A 19,978-nucleotide genomic window follows, 5' to 3' on the forward strand; every position below is an offset into this window, starting at 1 on the left:
ATTCTCATTTTACAGCATTTTTTCACAAGTGTCTAAAACTTTTAACAGTACTGTAGGTTTGCAGGTAGGTTCTTGAAGCGTCTTGGAGATGTTGCCACAGTTCTTTTGGATTTAGTTTGTCTCAGTTTCTTCATGTCACTCCAGACATACTCGGTGATGATCAGATCCGATCTGTGTGTAGCACTGGCTGTTGTCAGACATCCACTGGATTATTAAAATTAATGACAAAATGAATGATTGGAAATGTAAACTGATATTTCCTACTGACACACTACAGCAAACCTTTTGCACAACAGGGTACAACGGGGCTAAAGGCGCCCCGGGGTAAAAGGCACCTTTGATATTATTTTCATCTAAACCACTAGATGGCACAAAAACGCGACGTAGCACTTTGCAAAACATTCGCTTTTCAACATGCACGATTTTATTTGTCTGATCTTTGACACGATCGTGCGCAGCAGTGCAAAGTTGATTCTGTGCTTACTTGATCTTATATTTTATGTTTTTTTAAATGTTGTAGATTTAAGTAGCAAATGAGAATCGCTAAAAATAATGCATATATTTTGAGACAAAGGCCTTCTTTAAGATTTTCAGTTTTGCTTAAGATAATTAAAGCAACAGTTTTTAAATAAAGAAAGAATATGTAAAAGTATGTATTTGGGGTAAAAAGCGCCCCTGCTGTTGGGGCTAAAGGCGCACAGTAATTAACATGATAATTAAAAGATGGCTGACTTTTCCATTTGTTCACATGACATGGTTAGATTCAGATGGTAAATATCATATATTATGTTGTTATAAATATCATATATATTATGTATGTGTCCATATTAAAGATAATCACAATGTTTAAAATTAAACCATCATATTTAAAAACATGATATATCATATAATAAAATATCATTTGTTGTTAGCCTACTACTGTAAATATATTTTCAATTATTATTGAATCTCCTTCAATACTTTCAGAATCTTTACTTATTAAAATGACTTTATTTCTGTATTTTAAAATATATTTTTATATAAATATAATCTAAAATTACGAGATTAAAGTCGTAATATTTCGAGAATAAAGCCGAAACACTACGTGAATAAAGTCTAAATGTTTTGAGAATAAAGATTATAGTTATAATATTTTGAGATGGCTATTCTAGCCTTTTGCTCATGCAAATAGCCCGGATTTGGAGCACAGGGATATTCCAAATATCAGTTTTCAAAACCTGTCAGTTTTATAGCGAAATACAAACAATATGTAGGCTATATTGCAATAATGTGTTTGTTAAGCGGCACGCGAGTCAATCATCTTTCCGATTACAATAACGAACAACGAGACATTTTCTAAACTTTTTTTGTTATGCCTTATGATGTTCCTTCAATTTATATCTTGCTATAAACTTGAAATAAAGAGCAAAACACATTTATAATTTGTGTTTCGTTATAAAACTGATTTTGAAAGCTGAGACTTTGTTTTATATTAAAAGCACTAAAAGCACAAAGCATGGGTGGCTGGCGCACTACAAATAATGAATGCAATGGAAGACATGAAATATTATTTCCAAGCATACTGTCCCCGCGAGCATGACACATGGTATGATTTCTGCTAATAATCCCACATATATTTGTAGTGTATTAAAAAAGGGTTAAATAAGAGACCTACAGCGCCCCCCAAAGGAATGTCGATTGAGTGTGTGAGCTGATGTTAGGATAAACAGTTGTTCCTGTTCAGTCTGTTAATAAATATCATATTCTTGATATTAAGCGGTTTCCGCGAGTCCTTAAAATTAACATCCCAGTAAGATGATACGGACGCTATGATATTATTCATCAATCTCAAATACAAATTGTTATTTCTAACAGTAACATATAAAGAACACATTACATGCCCTGCGTCCCAATGTGCATACTATCCACCCTATCTGCCCTAAATAGTATTGAAAATTACTACTATCACATTTAGGATGGATAGTATGCACATTGGGACGCACCCATAGCCTCAAACACCATGAGAGATTAAGTCTAACTTTAGACAACATTTTAAGTAAAATATTTAAGAATATTACATACCATTTAAGAATAATATTACATACCTGCAATATTGTGGTTTAACGTTAAGGGTATAGCTAATGCAGCTAACGTTACCTGAGGGAAAAAGAGCGCGAAAATAAGTTATTGTTGGATTCGGCACGTCGCAGACATTTACTTGGGGAAAAAAAAGACCTTAAAAGATCAATTTTAGTACGAAAAGATCTAATTATGACAAAACATTGCAAAGCCACACAGAAACGTTACACAGACAGTAAGTTAACTGAACTTACCCCTGCATTCTGACCTAACGATAGTTCATACCTTTTCCATGAGGCCTTAAAATATAAAACTTTGCGCGCACGCACGCACACAACTAATACATAGCCTATATTTATAACTTTTATATAATGATAAAGAGATTGCTGAGGCCTTTTTTGTCAAAAAATGTAGGCGGCTACTTCATTCACAGAATAACGCTAACTTTAACCCGCACAGCGACAGATCAAATACCACATTAACCGTGAAATCAGTGTGCTTTCACCACAGCTTATAAAAATAGAGGTCCCAGATAGCACACGTACGTCTGCAAGATGTCTGTTAAAGATCTGTTGATCTGGAAAGCATCTGCTGTCTATAAACGTCTGACAGACGTCAGTAAGATGTCAGTTTTACATACACTCTAAATCATAAACATCTTTAAGACATCTAATAGACGTCTATTTGACATCTAAAAGGAGACGTCCTATAGACGTATTGCAGATGAGCAAACAGCCTAAAAAATACGTCTTGCAGATGTAAATGCAGACGTCAAATAGACGTCTCAGAGATGTATGTGTGCTATCAGGGGTAAATAATCATATTATCATATTAATTTACCTTATAATCCTGCTTGCTGCGAGTTGCTTGACCGTCTGACGACGAGTGAAGAACCCAGAAAATTCGATGAAGAGGAAAAATAAACAAACCGGTTGGGTCAAAATAACCCAACCCCGGTGTTCAGTGGTGAAAGAACCCCTTGCAGTCATTTGACCCAGCACTAACAACCCAACTATGTGTTTACAGTGCCGTAAACAACCCAGAATTATGACCCAGCACAATTAACCCAACAACCCAGCTAACAATTTTTGGTTCCCAGAACGTTCCGGGAACGTTAGTTTTTGGTTCCCAGAACGTTCTGGGAACGTTAGTTTTTGGTTCCCAGAACGTTTTTTTTTTAAGGTTAGTTTTTGGTTAGCCAGTAGTTTTCTTCACGGAAATAGAACGTTAGTTTCTGGTTTATAGAACGTTACATTTCTATGAACTAATTTCACCAGAAACGAGTCAAATACAAGCAAGAGAGGTGTCAGGAATAGCTGTATTTAATATGTGTGAGATTTTAGGGACTAAACTTAGCGAAAACAGTAAAAACAGCAGCGACTCCCTCCGCTCTAGTGTTGAACGCGGTTCGAACGTTCAGCACGCACGCATTAAAACACGTCACAGTCACGCAGAATTTACATAAATAATCATATAAAATTAGAACATTACATAAATAAATAAATAACTTAAATCTATACATTTAATTTATTTAAATGTAGTTCTATGACACCCTGCACGTTATTGTCGGATAAAGCAGCACTTTTATATATATTTATTTTTTAATGAACACTCAACTACCTTATTTTATTAGAAAGCCTGCTTGCATGTAGACCAGGGGTGGGCAATTAATTTCCCTAAGGGTCCAAGAGAATGGGCAGTTAAGAGGGCCAGATTAATACACCTAACTATTCTTTATAATAAATAAATAAATAAATAACAAAAAATAAATAAACAGTAAATGAATGAAAATGTGAAGCACAATATTTTATGAAATTGAAATTGTGCTTCTTTTTTTTTTTTTGGCAGTGTTTCAAAAACTTGCATCACAACTTTGGACAAAAAAAGCAAGTACCTGTATTTCAAAGACCAGCATCACATTAGAGCAATTCCAGCGTTATTGACGTGACATTCGTAGTCAAAACATTCTTATTCTATATTCTCATATAAATAGGATATTCATTAGACCTGTGTTGAGCCATCTCTTTATATTTTTGAAGTACTTTTGTTGGTAACACTTTACAATAAGGTGTCATTTGTTAACATTAGTTAATGTATTAACTAACATTAACAAACAATGAACAATGCATTTATTACACTATTTATTCATCTTTGATAATGTTAGTTAATGAAAATACAGTTGTTCATTGTTTATTCATGTTAGTTCACAGTGCATTAATGTAAACAAACACAACTTGTGATTTTAATAATGCATTAGTAAATGCTGAAATTAACATTAACTAAGATTAATAAATGCTGTAGAAGTAATGTTCATTCTTAGTTCATGTTTACTAATGTTGTTAACTAATGTTAACTAATGAACCTTGTTGTAAAGTGTTACCCTTTTGTTAATATCAATACCTCTGTGATTATGGTATCTTTCCTTAATTATCTGAAATGTCTGCTAGCAAATATTATGCTAGCATATCTGTTTATAATGATGCTGAGCACGGAACGTCCTGAATGCTTTCATTCATATTTTGCTATATATCCTATGTTTTTATTAATATATTATAATTTGGGTGTATTTTACTGTTCATATTTGTGTGTTTTTCAAAATAAATTAACTGAATTCATTTTGAGTCTATTCATCATTCACAGCTGTTGAAAAAGCCTTTAAATTAGTTTGGGCATATGAGGACATGAATTAGGTTAAACTACTGCATGTCCGCCCATAGAAAATAAATAATTATTAACAAATTACCAGCTGATTACCAGCACACAACTATTGATCCTCAACGTTGCCACGACGTCGCAGTTACGAACTGGCAACGTCACAAAGTTACGTTGTGGCGTATACGCACCTTTCACTTTTCCGGTTGCCACGACGTAAGTAGTTATTTCGCCACGACGTAACTTTGGTCACCAGATTACGTTGCGGTTACGTAACAGTTACGTATTTTTGTTAGCTGGGATGGTTGCAAAAAATAACTATGAGGGAACATTCTGTATAGGTTATTTTTAGGTTATTTTTAAAATAACCACCCTGCAACGTTCTGGGAACGTTATTTTATGGTTGCAAAAAAACAACCTAAAAATAACCATGAGGGAACGTTCTGTATAGGTTATTTTTCAGAATCAGAATCAGAATCAGAATTAGCTTTATTCGCCAGGTGTGCGCAAACATACAAGGAATTTGTTGTGGTTTTAAGGTGCTCCTGGTACATACATACATACATAAATACACATGTGACATGAGAACAGAAAAAAAACATTTAAATAGTAAGACTTAACAATGTATAATAATCCTAATAATAATAAGTATGAATCTGGAACAGTAGATTTATGTACAGATTTGTGCATTATTTACTCTATATACAGCTGTATAGATAAACATATGTATGTGTATTTACATAATACTTGAGAGGGAGGCAATAAAAAAACTGTTTTTATGCCTAGATGTTCTAGTGCACAGAGATCTGTAGCGTCTGCCTGAAGGAGAAGTGCAAACAAGTTGTGTCCGGGGTGAGAGGGTCTTTGATGATGTTACCTGCCCGTTTCTTCACTCTGGAGTTGTACAAGTCCTGAAGGCTAGGCAGGTGCACACCAATGATCTTTTCTGCTGTCCTAACAGTCCGTTGAAGTCTTCTTAAATCTGATTTGCTGGCTGACCCAAACCAGACAGTTATGGAGGAGCACAGATCCGACTCAATAACAGCTGAATAAAACAGTTTCAGCAGCTCCTGTGGCAGGTTGAACTTTTCAGCTGACGAAGGAAGTACAACCTCTGCTGGGCCTTTTCACGATGGAGTCAATGTGATTGTCCCACTTCAGGTCCTGAGAGATGGTGGTGCCCAGGAACCTGAATGACTCCACTGCAGCCACAGTGCTGTTCATGATGGTGAGTGGGGGGAGAGGAGGGAGGTTTCTCCTGAAGTCCACTATCATCTCCACAGTTTTGAGCGTGTTCAGCTCCAGGTTGTTGTGACTGCACCAGACAGCCAGCTGCTCAACCTCTTGTCAGTAAGCAGACTCGTCGCCGTCGTGGATGAGGCCGATGACTGTGGTGTCGTCTGCAAACTTCAGGAGTTTGACAGAGGGGTCTTTAGAGGTGCAGTCATTTGTGTAGAGGGAGAAGAGTAGTGGGGAGAGAACGCAGCCCTGAGGAGCTCCAGTGCTGATGGTGCGGGTGCTGGATGTGTGTTTTCCCAGCCTCACTAGCTGCTGCCTGTCTGTCAGGAAGCTGGTAATCCACTGACAGATGGAGGTGGGTACAGAGAGCTGAGTCAGTTTGTTCTGAAGGGTGTCTGGGATGATGGTGTTGAAAGCGTAGCTGAAGTCCACAAACAAGATCCTTGCATAAGTCCCTGGTTTGTCCAGATGTTGCAGGATGTAGTGCAGTCCCATATTAACTGCATCATCCACAGATCTGTTTGCTCGGTAAGCAAACTGTAGGGGGTCCAGCAAGGGTCCAGTAATGTCCTTCAGGTGGGCCAACACCAGTCTCTCAAATGACTTCATGACCACAGACGTTAAGGCAACAGGTCTGTAGTCATTAAGTCCTGTGATTTTTGGTTTCTTGGGTACAGGGATGATGGTGGAACATTTGAAGCAGGAGGGGACTTCACACAGCTCTAGTGATCTGTTGAAGATCAATGTGAAGATGGATGATAGCTGGACAGCACAGGCTTTGAGGCAGGCTGGAGAGACACCGTCTGGGCCTATTTTTAGGTTATTTTTAAAATAACCACCCTGCAACGTTCTGGGAACGTTATTTTATGGTTGCAAAAAAAAAAAAAAAAAAAAAACTTCACTTTTCACAACATCTCAAAGCATGGTGGCATCATCAACAGTGGTGGCATCCACATGGACAAAGGGAAGGTGGAGGCAATCACATCCTGGCCCCTTCCTGCAAGTATCAAGGAGCTCCAAAGATTCTTAGGATTCTCCAATTTCTATCGACGGTTCATATCCAACTACAGCACCATCACCAGCCCACTCACTGACCTACTCAAACGCCATTCTTTCTCAGCAGCAGGGGACGCCTCCCAAACTCCATCCATGCGCCTACTTCTCCCGGAAACTCAGCCCGGCGGATTTACCAGCCTCTGATGGTAATACATGTATCTTCATCATCATAGACCAATTTTCCAAGTTCTGTCATCTCATACCCCTCGTAGGCCTGCCCACGGCACTTCAAACAGCAGAACTCCTGTTCAATCATATTCCGTTATTATGGTATCCCTGAAGATATTGTATCTGACAGAGGACCACAATTCATCTCTCGAGTCTGGAAGGCATTCTTCTCCCTCCTAGGTGTGACCGTTAGTCTCTCTTCTGGTTACCATCCGCAGTCGAACAGGCAGACCCGAACGTAAGATCCAGGAAGTGGGACGCTTCCTGAGAACCTTCTGCCATGGTCGCCAGAACTCTTGGAACCAGTTCCTAGGCTGGGCCGAGTACGCCCAGAATTCCCTATGCCAGAGCTCTACTGGACTCACTCCCTTCCAGTGCGTACTCGGTTTCCAGCTTCCCCTATTTCCTTGGTCAGGAGAGCCATCAGACGTCCCCACTATCGACTACTGGTTCCGAGAGAGCGAGAGAGTCTGGGACGCAGCACACCACCAACTCCAGCAGGCAGTGCGCAGACAACGGATGGCAGCAGACGTCCGAAGATCCGCCAATCCCGAATACCAACCAGGACAAAAGGTCTGGCTGTCCACAAGGGACATCAAGCTGCGCCTGCCTAGCCGGAAACTCAGTCCCAGATTCATTGGCCCCTTCACTATTCTGGAACGAATCAACCCTGTCACATACAAACTACAGTTACCTCCACTCTACAAGATTCACCCCACCTTCCATGTGTCCCTACTCAAACCCTTCTCTCCTCCTGTTTCCCCAGGGCCTGACCAGACTGAAGAACCCCCTCTCCCTCTCATCTTGGACGAAGGAGCCGTATATCGAGTTAAGGAGATACTGGAATCCCGGCGCCGTGGTGGTAAACTAGAATACCTCGTGGACTGGGAGGGTTACGGTCCTGAAGAATGCTCATGGGTGCCTAGAGATGACATTCTGGACCCGACACTCCTCGAAGAATTCCACTCGGCACACCCCGATCGCCCAGCACCCCGAGGCCGGGGTAGACCACCACGACGCCGAGGGCGGCCCTCAGGAGCGGGCCGTGGAGAAGGGGGTACTGTCACGGATCGGCCAGGCCCTGCTCTCCACCAATCACAACGATCCACATCATTACACAAGTACAGGTACAGGGCAACGAAATGCAGTTTAGGTCTAACCAGAAGTGCAATAGCAGCAAGTGCAGGATATACAATGGTTGAATAAGTGCAGGACAAGGATATGTACTGAATATATGTATAAATATATATAGAAAGATGGTTATTACTATAAACAGAATTTACAGGTGAATATGTATAGTGAATAAATATACAGATGGCTATTACTATAAACAGAATTTACAGGTGATATGTACTATCAATATAATATATATACAGATGGCTATTATTATAAACAAGGTGTAAAAGTGCAGTGGAAGTGATTGCATATTACAATTAGACATACGGTGCAAAATGCTAATGTAAACATTGATAATGTAAACAACAGTCGGCAGTGCAAATGAGCATAATCCAATTTAGGTATGGTAGTGCAAGATACAAAAGTAAACAGTTGTTACTGTAATAAAAATTTACATTCAGTAGTGCAAATAAGGCCGATGTGAGGTAGGAGAGAAGAGTTAACAATATATGAGGAAGTGGATCAACGGGGGTTAGAGTTCAGTAAAGAGACAGCTCTGGGGAAGAAACTGTTCTTTAATCTGCTGGTCCTGGTCCGGAGGCACCTGAAACGCCTGCCGGAGGGCAGGAGAGAAAACAGTCTGTGGGCTGGGTGAGAGGAGTCCTTAAGGATGCTGCGAGCTCGATGCAGACAGCGTTTCCTCTGGATGTGTTCGATGGCAGGTAGTGGAGTCCCTGTGATGCACTGGGCAGTTTTCACCACCCGCTGCAGTGCCTTGCGCTCCGCAACAGAGCAGCTCCCATACCATACTGTGACACAGTTGGTCAGGATGCTTTCTATTGCGCAGCGATAGAAGTTCACCAGGATAGGCGAGGAGAGCTGATTCTTCCTTAGTGTCCTCGGAAAGAAGAGGCGCTGGTGAGCCTTCTTGACCAGGCTGGAGGTGTTGGTTTTCCACAACATGTCCGCCGAGATGTGGATCCCCAGGAACTTGAAACTGGAGACACGCTCAACAGCCATTCCATTGATGTGGATGGTGTCGTGTGCCTCTTGACTCCTTCCTGAAGTCCACGATGAGCTCCTTCGTTTTGGTGGTGTTGAGGAGCAGGTTATTTTCAGTGCACCATGTGGCCAGGTGCTGGATCTCCTCCCTATAGGCAGTCTCATCGTTGTTACTGATGAGGCCAATCACCGTGGTGTCGTCTGCAAACTTGACAATGGAATTAGATCCATACACAGGCTTGCAGTCGGAGGTGAAGAGGGAGTAGAGAAACGGGCTTAGCACACAGCCCTGTGGTACACCAGTGTTAAGTGTGATGGATGTGGAGCAGGTGAATCCTGATCGAACATTCTGGGGTCTGTTGCTCAGGAAGTCCAAAATCCAGTTGCACATTGAGGTATTGATGCCCAGGTCTCCAAGTTTGGCTATTAACTTGGTTGGGATGACAGTGTTGAATGCTGAGCTGAAGTCAACAAACAGCATACGTGCATAAGTGTTCTTATTGTCCAGGTGAGTGAGCACAGAGTGCAGTGCCATGGAAACTGCATCCTCTGTGCTCCTATTGCTACGGTAGGCAAACTGGTGTGAGTCCAATGTGGATGGTAGAGAGTCTTTTAGGTGTTCCAGGACCAGCCGCTCAAAGCACTTCATAACGATGGGTGTGAGTGCTACAGGGCGGTAGTCATTAGGGCACCTCGGACTAGAGTGTTTTGGCACTGGCACAATGGAAGTGCATTTAAAGCATGTTGGTACGGCTGCTTGGGCAAGAGACAGATTGAAAATGTCTGTAAAACCCCAGCGAGCTGCTCCGCACATGCCCTGAGAACACGACCAGGGATGTTGTCTGGTCCAGCAGCCTTGTGCGCTGATCCGGCTCAGTGCCTTGCAGACATCTGTGGAGGAGAGTATGATTGGTGGGTGGTCAGCTGAGGGATTGAGCTTGGTGGCAGTTTCTCTGTTGTCTCTTTCAAAGCGAGCATAAAAGTAATTTAGCTCGTTCAGGAAGTTGACATCAGTGGCTGCGGGGGTGGAGTGGGTGGGTTTGTAGTCACTGATGGCCTGAATGCCCTGCCACATGCGTCGAGGGTCAGAGTTGGAAAAGTGTCCCTCTATCTTTAGCTTGTAGCAGTGCTTGGCCTTTTTGATGCCCCTCTTCAGGCTTGCTCTGGATGTGCTGTAGGCTTGTGCATCTCCTGATCTGAAGGCAGTGTTGCGTGACTTCAACAGGAGTCGCACTTCCTTGTTCATCAAGGCTTCTGATTTGGATATGTGGTGATCTGTTTCTGGGTTGTAACACTGTCAATGGTGATATTGATATGATCCAATACAGAGGAGGTGTAAGAGTCAATGTCTGTGTGAGTGCCACTGGTGGCTTGAGAAGCAAACATACTCCAGTCTGTGTGTAGAAACCTTTCCTGGAGTGTGGAATCTGCCCCCGCAGGCCACACCTTGATGGTCTTCACTGATGGCTTCACACGGTTGATGAGGGGTGCATATTTGGGGGTGAGGAACAAAGAAAGGTGATCTGACTGTCCCAGGTGGGGGAGGGGTGTCGCAACGTAAGCTCCAGCCATGTTTGTGTAAACATGGTCTAAGGTTTTGTTTCCTCTGGTGTGACAGGAAACATGCTGGTGAAACTTGGGTAGCACTGACTTTAAGTTTGAGTGATTAAAGTCACCTGCAACAATAAAAGCCGCTTCGGGTGATCAGTCTGTTGTTTACTGATGGCTGCGTGAAGTTCTTTCATAGCAAGCTTGGCATCAGCATCCAGGGAATATAGGCTGCAGTTATAATGGTGGAAGTGAACTCCGCGGTAGATAAAGCGGTCTACATTTAACCATGAGAAACTCAAGGTTAGCTGAACAATGACTCCCAACAATAGCAGAGTTTGTGCACCAAGCTTTGTTAATGTAAATGCACAATCCACCACCTCTGGTCTTACCGAGCCATATAATGTTCTATCCGCCCGGTGTGTGGCGTCCGCTAGCTCAATAGCGGTGTCCGGTATTCCGCTGTTTAACCAGGTTTCCGTGAAGATTAGGACGTTACAGTTCAAAAGTTTCTTGCTGTGTGTGATGCTGAGTCGAATCTCCTCCATTTTGTTCACTAGCGACCATACATTGGCAAGGAAAATGCTGGGTAAAGAGAGCGGTGTGGTGTTAGCCTTAGCTTAGCTCTTAGTCCTCCGCGCTTCCCCCGCCTTTGTTTACGATCTCGACGCCGCCTGCGAGCACTTCCGCCCGGCCGGGTAGGGTGCATAGCCTCGGGTGTCCTAGCGATCTCAGGAAGGAGTCGAAGATTGTCCATAAAAATGTCGGAAATTCGCAAACCGATATCCAAAAGCTCACAACGGGTGTACGATGTAAAGGCACAACTGTTCTGCACGAACAGGCCCGAGATGAGTAAGAAAAATACCGCAAAATTGCAAAATCTGGAGAGACCCAGAGCCTCGTGATGTACTCGCGCCGCCATCTTGAGTATCGGCCTCAAGTGTCCTCCTCTCCTCCTAGATCGTCTGTCTTTGGATTCAGTGTGTTCCAGTGGATTCCCTCGTCTCGTCTTCTCCGCAACTCTGTGGAAGAGAGAGTCATCATTATCTGTCTCACCCCTCTTCAGTGATCACCCTAGAACTCTTGTACTCACCTCCAGTCGTCAGCTCATCTCTCATTATACCTCATCCTGTTCAATAAACGCCAACATGCTATTACTTACCTCTGTGTCCGGCCATATATGTTACAGCCATCTGTACAACTTCATTCAAACCTTTTTTTCCACAAATATTCAGTAAGAAGTAGTCCAAACATTATTATCGCCATTCATTCTTGCCCATTTTCCACCATGATTGTTTACTCTAAAGTAGCATTTGACCACGAGATTTTAGCGAGATTTCACAGTTGGGACTGTTTGTTTATGAATGGAATCTGTTATTGTGTGGTGTGCTGTCTTGGACACATCATGGTATTCCACACACTATAGAAACAAAACTGTTAAATCTATTTATTTTTAATCGTCATGTTTGTTGTCTGTCTTATTTTTGAAAATCAGATAAGGCTTTTTAGTGTGGGCTAGCCTTTACCTGAATCCTGAACAGCTTGCAGATCGTTTAAAGCTTCAATCAGGGCAGTTCATGTGCTGTGGTTTGCCTGGAAGCCAAAGTGAAATGTCTCATTAATTTTATTAGGAGTGTATTGGTGTATGTTTAACACAGGTGATTTTGCTGTACATAAACCATAACTGAAACTAGCGGTCCAACCTGTTTGTTAGAGACTGAATTCAAATACACTACCATACTATTTTTGAAAACAATGTCTACTTCAGAAAATGTGTGATTTTTTTTTTTTTTTTTTTTTTTTTAATGGAAATATATGGTTCGGATCACTCAAATTATGTGGGAGGTGGGTGTCATTTGTGGAAAAGTTTGGTACTCAAAGTCTTACTCCAGATTCTCTTTTATACTTCTATCATTTCTGTAACATTTTCCTGTTCCACTTTTAGAACTTTTTTCAAGTAAACAATGAATAATAATAATCTGCCAAGTGTTTTACCTCAAAAGAGACCAAAATTAGTTCTCTACTTCAAGGAATTCATGATTTACAACCATTTGAGTTGGATATATTATTCTCAGGTCAATGCTCAGAAAGTGGCACTGACACTAAATCCTATCAGACATCTAAATCATCTAAATGCTAAATGTTTGAAACCAAATTAAATAATAAAACTTAATGAAATGTTTATTTCTTCAACAGGCAGAGAATAGGCACAATGGAACATCTGAAATCAGTACAGATCAACACAGACAACAGGAAGTGTTGAATAAAAAAAAAAATCTATTTCACAGACTTCATCTTGAAGGCAGACATCACAATAAACTGAGAGTTGCAGATGTTCTTCAGTTAACATCTGCACATTTACAGTCCCATAAGTCATGTACTGAAAACAAGCTGGTTCAGACATTCATACAAAATCTACTGATGATGAATTACAGAGCAAGATACCTCAAAACTTTGGAGAACAATGTGGAAGGTCACAGTGATCAGGGCAGTTATGATTCATTTAAACACGAGACTGATTTTGATTATTTTTTCTTCAATTCAGGGTCAGTGTCTAATGAAGGAAAAAGACAATCTGAGATAATTCACCCGATGGATGTTCAGATGGCTGTGTTTCATTGTGCTGATGGTTTTCTGAAGCAGCTGATGGTGACTAAACTGTCCCAGTGTCAGTACGCTCTGCCTCTGCTTGTTCCTGATCCATTCACACAACATATTGAGTTTCCTCTCTGGACACTCAGACAAATCAACAAGAGCTGGAAGAAAAACACCAACACTAGTCAAACCCAGCCAATCTACAAGGCAGAAACTCCAATGGTGTTTTTCTTCAGGTTTGGCTCTGTGTCTTCATCCAAGTCTCAGCTGATGAACAGTCTGATCAATGAGAAACACAACACGTTCTTCCACAGGAACTGCCCAGGCAGCAGCAGAACCAGAGTCCTGATGGATGGAGTGGTGGAGATCGCCTGGTTCTGCCCCTCTGGATCAAATGATGATAAATTCACTGAGTGTGTTGCATTCTGTAATCTACACGGTGATGCAGGAGACCATGAGAAACAGCTGCAGATCCTCACCGAAATGGCCTCAGTCAATGTTGTTCTTCTACCACGATTTCAGACAAATGACAGAAGCATGATAAAACTTGAGGAACTCTTCATGGACTCAAAACCACTCATTTGTCTTTTTACGGAGTTTAAAAATGTAACTGTGTTAAATAAAAAATATCGGATTGGTCTGAAAGACAGAAATCCGTCAAGGGTATCTGAAGAACTCACAAGAGCTATAAATGATTGTCTCTCAGAATCATCTTCCACTTTCAGACTTGAAGATGTGTCCAAACACTCAGACATCAGAGTAGATGAGGATGGTGATGGTGACTGCAGGAGAGGAAGAGAAGCAGCACAGCAGATGATAAGTTTACTGGAGAAGAAAGATCTGACAGAAATCAAAGAATCATTTCTGCCTCATCAGGGGAAACTGTGGCATCAGTGGAGTCAGAAGAACAAAGAACTACATCGACCTCGAGCAGATGAGACAGAAATGGACATCAGTAGAAAACAAACAGAAATGAAGAAAATCCTTGAGAAACAGCATGAATCTGACATCAGTGAGTTTATTAAGTTCTTCATTAAAGAAATGAACTTAGATATTGGACATGAGCTGTTTTTCATTAAATGGCTCATAATCCTCCTGGATGAATATATCTCAGCTGACTTTGCTGCTCTACATCACAAGTATGATGAAAAATGGTCAACAGTCTTAAAACTGAAAGAGCATAATGATAAAGCTGAACAAGAAGAACTGGAGAGAATATCTGAGGAACTTCGAGCTGCAACCTTTGGTTTGGAGCACATCTTGAGGGAGATCGGTCAGATCTATGAATCATGTTCATCTGTGAAGAAGAACAAGAAAGACCTGCAGATTGACTTCTCTTCTCTCCCGAGTCTTGCAGCAGAGATGATGATCTCTGGATTTCCTCTGGAGCTGATGGATGGAGATGCTGCTCATGTTCCTGTGATCTGGGTCTCTGCTGTTCTAGATGAACTCTTCCAGAAACTGGGAGACCAGCGAGTCTTTGTGCTGTCAGTTTTAGGGATTCAGAGCTCTGGGAAATCCACCATGCTGAATGCCATGTTTGGACTCCAGTTTGCCGTCAGTGCTGGCAGGTGCACCAGAGGAGCTTTCATGCAGCTGGTCAAAGTGTCAGATGAGATGAAAACACAGATGAACTTTGACTATATTCTGGTTGTTGATACTGAGGGTCTTTGTGCTCCAGAACTGGCTGGAAGATCAACAAGATATCATGACAATGAATTGGCCACATTTGTTGTTGGTCTTGCAAATCTGACCTTGATCAACATTTTAGGTGAAAATCCATCTGAGCTGCAGGACATTCTTCAGATTGTTGTTCAGGCCTTCATGAGGATGAGGAAGGTCCGACTGAATCCCAGCTGTGTGTTTGTGCATCAGAACGTTTCAGACGTCACAGCTGGGGAGAAAAACATGGAGGGAAGGAGACGACTGCAGGAGAAACTGGATGAGATGACACAACTTGCTGCTGAAGAGGAAGATTGTGATGCAGAATGTTTCAGTGATGTCATTAGATTTGATATTCAGAATGATGTGAAGTATTTTGCTCATCTCTGGGAGGGAAACCCACCCATGGCTCCACCAAACCCAAAGTACTGTGAGAATATTCAAGAATTAAAGGAAACTATTATGACTCAAGCCTCAAAATCACATGGAATGGTGCTGTTAGACTTTAAAGACCGTATTAAAGATCTCTGGGAGGCTTTACTGAATGAACGATTCGTGTTCAGCTTCAGAAATTCTCTGGAGATTTCAGCCTACAGGAAACTGGAGACAAAATACAGCAACTGGTCCTGGAGTCTTCTCAGTGCTATGCTGGAAACTGAGAACACACTACAAAACAAAATAGAAAATGAAGCAATGCATGAGGTTGAGGAAACTGATCTTAAAAGAGAACTGAAGAAGACAAGTGAAGAAGTGGAAAAATCAATGTCTGAATTCTTTGAGAAAGACAAAGATAAAGATATACTGATTCAGTGGAAAACATCATTTGAAATCAAAATCAAAGAGCTTCAGGAAAACATTGTGAGAGAAACAAAGAGAAAATTAAATGAGATTCTTCAGCAGCAAAACCAGAAGAAAAACATTGATGCTCAGAGGACACATCATGAAAATACTCTCTATGAAAAGAGCAAAGACTTTCCCTTAAAGCGCAAATACAAAGAAAATGATGAAGAAATACTGAAGAAAGAGTTTGATTTGTTTTGGGAACAGAGTGTGAAGAAGATCATCACAGACACGCCTCCAATTAATGACATTGATATAATGAGAGATGTGAGAGAAATCCTCAGTGACGTCTGTAAGGGGCTTCTCCTTGCAGAGTACATTAAAGAGGACAGTGAATACATCAATATTTTCTCAGTTTGGAGTTTTTTTGATTATGTTGTTTTCAAAACGTCCACAAAAAAGGGGGTTAAATGGGTTCTGCAGGATACTTACAGAACAGTAAAAGGAGCATTTGGATATATTCGAACTCTGTCTCCAGAGAATGAAGCTCAAATAAGATCATTAGTCAGAGATGTTGACCAGCAGACAGAAAAAATGATTCAGTCATTTAACATTTCAAAGATGGGCTACAACATCAGTTACATCCAACAACTCATAGATTACATAAACAAGAGAGTAAAAGAACATGAGAAAGGATCAGTGAAATATGAGTTCAAGAAAGAATTCTTTATTGATTTGGTTCTTTCCATTTGTAAGAAAGCAAACAAGATCATCACTGACCAACACAGACTGTTCAGAGATGCCAGTGATCCTGTGATATATGTTGAGAAGAAGAGAGAAGACCACTACAGTATCTTCCAGAAATGCTGTTATGAAGCACCATCAGCTGCCATTTTTGGTAACATAATCTGCCAGAAACTGAAAGAGCCCATTGAGCAGAGTGTCTACAAGAAGACTGCCAGAGATGTGGCAAATGAAATGAGATCAAAATGTGAACCACTGAATGGAAACCGATCAAATTTGGAGAGACACATCCTGCAGACACTGGCAGAAGAGGAAGATTTTGTCAAATACACTGATTACATGAATTATCCCAGGCATCACTTCAAGAGTTTCATCAGAGATGAAGTCAGTCGGTACATCACAGATAAGTTCAGTGTCAGTGTTTTACCCAAGATGAAGGAGAACATTAAACTCTTACAGCAGAAGATCATGAAAGCAGCTCATGAATCTACTGAACATGTAAAAGTGAACAAAGGAGATGTTGGTTTATGGTTGAAGAGTTTCACACAGCAGCTCTCAGATGTGCTGATCTTCTCTGAAAACGACCTCAGTGGAGTTAAACTTGATGACGTTGATGATTTCAAACTCCTAGAAGATGTGATGAGAAAAGAACTTACTGCTATAATGTCTGAGATCAGCAAGGGATTCAACACAGAGACATTTCCAGTTAAGCTGGACTATAAATTCAGGCCAAATAATGTTCTGGCTGATCACTTCTGTCAGTGCTGTTGGATTCAGTGTCCGTTCTGTAAAGCCACCTGCACCAACACCATAGAAAACCATGATGGAGATCACAGTACTAATTTCCATCGTAGTATTGGTCTGAATGGAATATATTACAATAATACATCCAACTTGTCCACTCATATCTGCACATCAGCAGTAGCAAGCAGTAAACTATATTTTCATCCCAATGACTCATTTGAAGTCCCCTGGAGAGAATACAGAAGAGCAGGAGGAGTTTATGCAGACTGGAGTATCATCCCTGATCTGTCTGAACTGCCGTATTGGAAGTGGTTTGTATGTCGATTCCAGGAAGATTTGGAAAAATACTATAATAAAATATTTGAGGGAGAGGGTAAGATACCAGATGAATGGAAAAAATACTCAAAACTGGAAGCTATTGAGAGTTTGTATAATTACGTTTAATTGAACAAGCAAAAATTAGGTTCTTTTGGTTTTTCATTCATAAAAAAGTTTAAAATGAGTAAATGTTTGTCACTTAAGTGAGTCTGAAATCATCTAAACCTCAGTTCACAGAATACATCAGAGAGAGGAGTTAATGATTTAAAGTTTATTGTTTTAAAAGTGTATACCTTATAGTCCCCGAATAAACGCTCCGTTCCAGATGTACAGCTCTGAACTCATAATTTCCCCACTTCCTTTTTTAAAATAATGAGTGAAATGTTGCTCAGTCAACTCAGACTTCAGTGAGAAATGCCATTTGATGTCATCTCAAAGTCAACTAATTAGCATACTTTTTACGTTTATGTTCAGCATTACATTTGTTTTTTTGTTGTTTTTTTTTGTTGGCTGTTTTTAACCCTAAAAAGCATTTTGTGTTTATTACTTTTGATTTAATTAGCTTAAGAACACAAAATGTTCTTGCTGAGTCATGGCAGCATACATTTGACTGTGATGTGTGACTGAAAGGATCACTGACTTTAGATGTGGGAAATTTCAAGTCAAATATCTCACTCAATTTAATCAGGAACACTGTAGAAGACAATAGCTGTTGGAAGAAAATATCAAATTGTGAGAAAACAACAATATGATTTCAATTTAGTTTTATGTGTTCAAATCAGTTTTAGCATTATCTTCTGTTTTTTGTTATATTTAGTTTTATTTTAGATTTAGTATTTTACGGGTGCCAAAGTTAATTGTTCTTAACAAAAGTTCAGGAGGAATATTTTAATTTAATCCAAGCAATCAGTGCCAGAATAAGCGTATACTCTATAAAACCAATGCTTACCTCTGTCATATGAAAGTTTTCCGGCATCCCTCCGCCACCCCAATGCCACCTTCTTTGGTGGTTACTACTAAACCAACCAAGGAAGTCCAGGGGGTACTTCAGGTTCAGCTCAGATCAAGTCTCGAGCTTGAGCCCTCCACCACAGCCAGCAAGCCAAATTTACCCTCTCTTCAATTCAAACATTCAATTATATGTTGTCATTTTTATTTGCTTTGGAGTGATTAAAATCTTTCACTAATTACTTTAGTTTGAAGTTACTTTCTAAAAACAGAAATATGATACCCAATAGTGCTTTCAGTATGATCCAGTAAATTTCTGCAAATGTGTATCTTTGTGTCTGCCCATCAAACTTCCCATGGGGTTTAAATATGTGCAAGTTGTAGACCTATAGTATGAGTGCATGTTTGTGATTATGTACAAGACAGAAACAAAAATAAAGAAAGAAACTTATTGTATTCATGTGCATTTATTTATGTTTACTTAAGTTAACTGGCAGACACATTGTCAATGAAAAATTTCTACAAGCATTGTTTTTCATAACAATATTGTAGTACTCTGGGAATAGAGTGGTGAAGACACGAATAGTCAGAAACAAGCAATATTGTTGCTCATTTGTAATACAAGTAGGGCATGATGGTTGGTCGGTGTGGTATTAGTCCCGCCCCTCCTCCACTGTCATTGGTTAGCTGACTAAAAAGTGACAGTGATGAACACTGCATTTTTCCCACAGTTGAACATTCTTCAATTCTCAGTGTTGAGCAAAAAACGCTCAGTGCCTCGTCATGCTCCTGGTGTAAAAAACCAAAGTGCTCCTATTGTAAACAACTAGAAAAAATACATTAGACTTGGGATAAAACGCTTTGGTGGACAAATGAACTTAGAGCAGACAGCTCCAAATTATTTTGAATTGCTCTCATAGTGCTTTGATGTCATGCACCAATAAATCTGTGCAGTGCCATTTCAAGTCAAACACACCTTTTGTTCTGGGTAAAGGTCAATGCACATTAAGTCCAAAATTTACACCCGAAATTTTTGCGTGTTAAAAAATAATTACGACCTCATGTTGGGTCAATCACGTTTACACAGTGCCTCCGAAACTTTCATCCATCATAAATAAATTCAGATCGGGTTCGATTTTCTGCATTTTTCGCATTTGTAACAATCATTTTGAGAGGTATTTTGACAGTTCAGAACCACCATACAAGCCAAAAATACAGAATTGCATCTGAAAAGTTCATCCACTTAGTCTCGCAGAACAAAGCACTGTAGAAGGTCTTTCACACTGAGTTCACAAGTTGGTGGTCTTCTTTTTAATATTGGCTCCAGTAACGCTAGCAAAGCATCAAA

At 40.4% G+C, this 19,978-nt stretch overlaps 1 protein-coding gene across 1 annotated transcript in view; it reads left to right on the top strand.

The window, feature by feature from the left end:
• The window catches only part of LOC131536347 (interferon-induced very large GTPase 1-like), a 36,950-nt gene extending 18,800 nt beyond the window's left edge, over nucleotides 1–18,150 (top strand). Inside the window, exon 2 of the mRNA XM_058769220.1 lies at nucleotides 13,036–18,150. Within this exon, the coding sequence (XP_058625203.1) occupies nucleotides 13,036–17,808 (4,773 nt within the window). The 3' untranslated portion in view covers nucleotides 17,809–18,150. The remainder of the gene's footprint in view (nucleotides 1–13,035) is intronic.
• Nucleotides 18,151–19,978: the final 1,828 nt, after the last annotated feature.

Source organism: Onychostoma macrolepis, chromosome 03 (assembly GCF_012432095.1).
Source record: "Onychostoma macrolepis isolate SWU-2019 chromosome 03, ASM1243209v1, whole genome shotgun sequence".
Classification (NCBI taxonomy): Eukaryota; Metazoa; Chordata; class Actinopteri; order Cypriniformes; family Cyprinidae; genus Onychostoma; species Onychostoma macrolepis.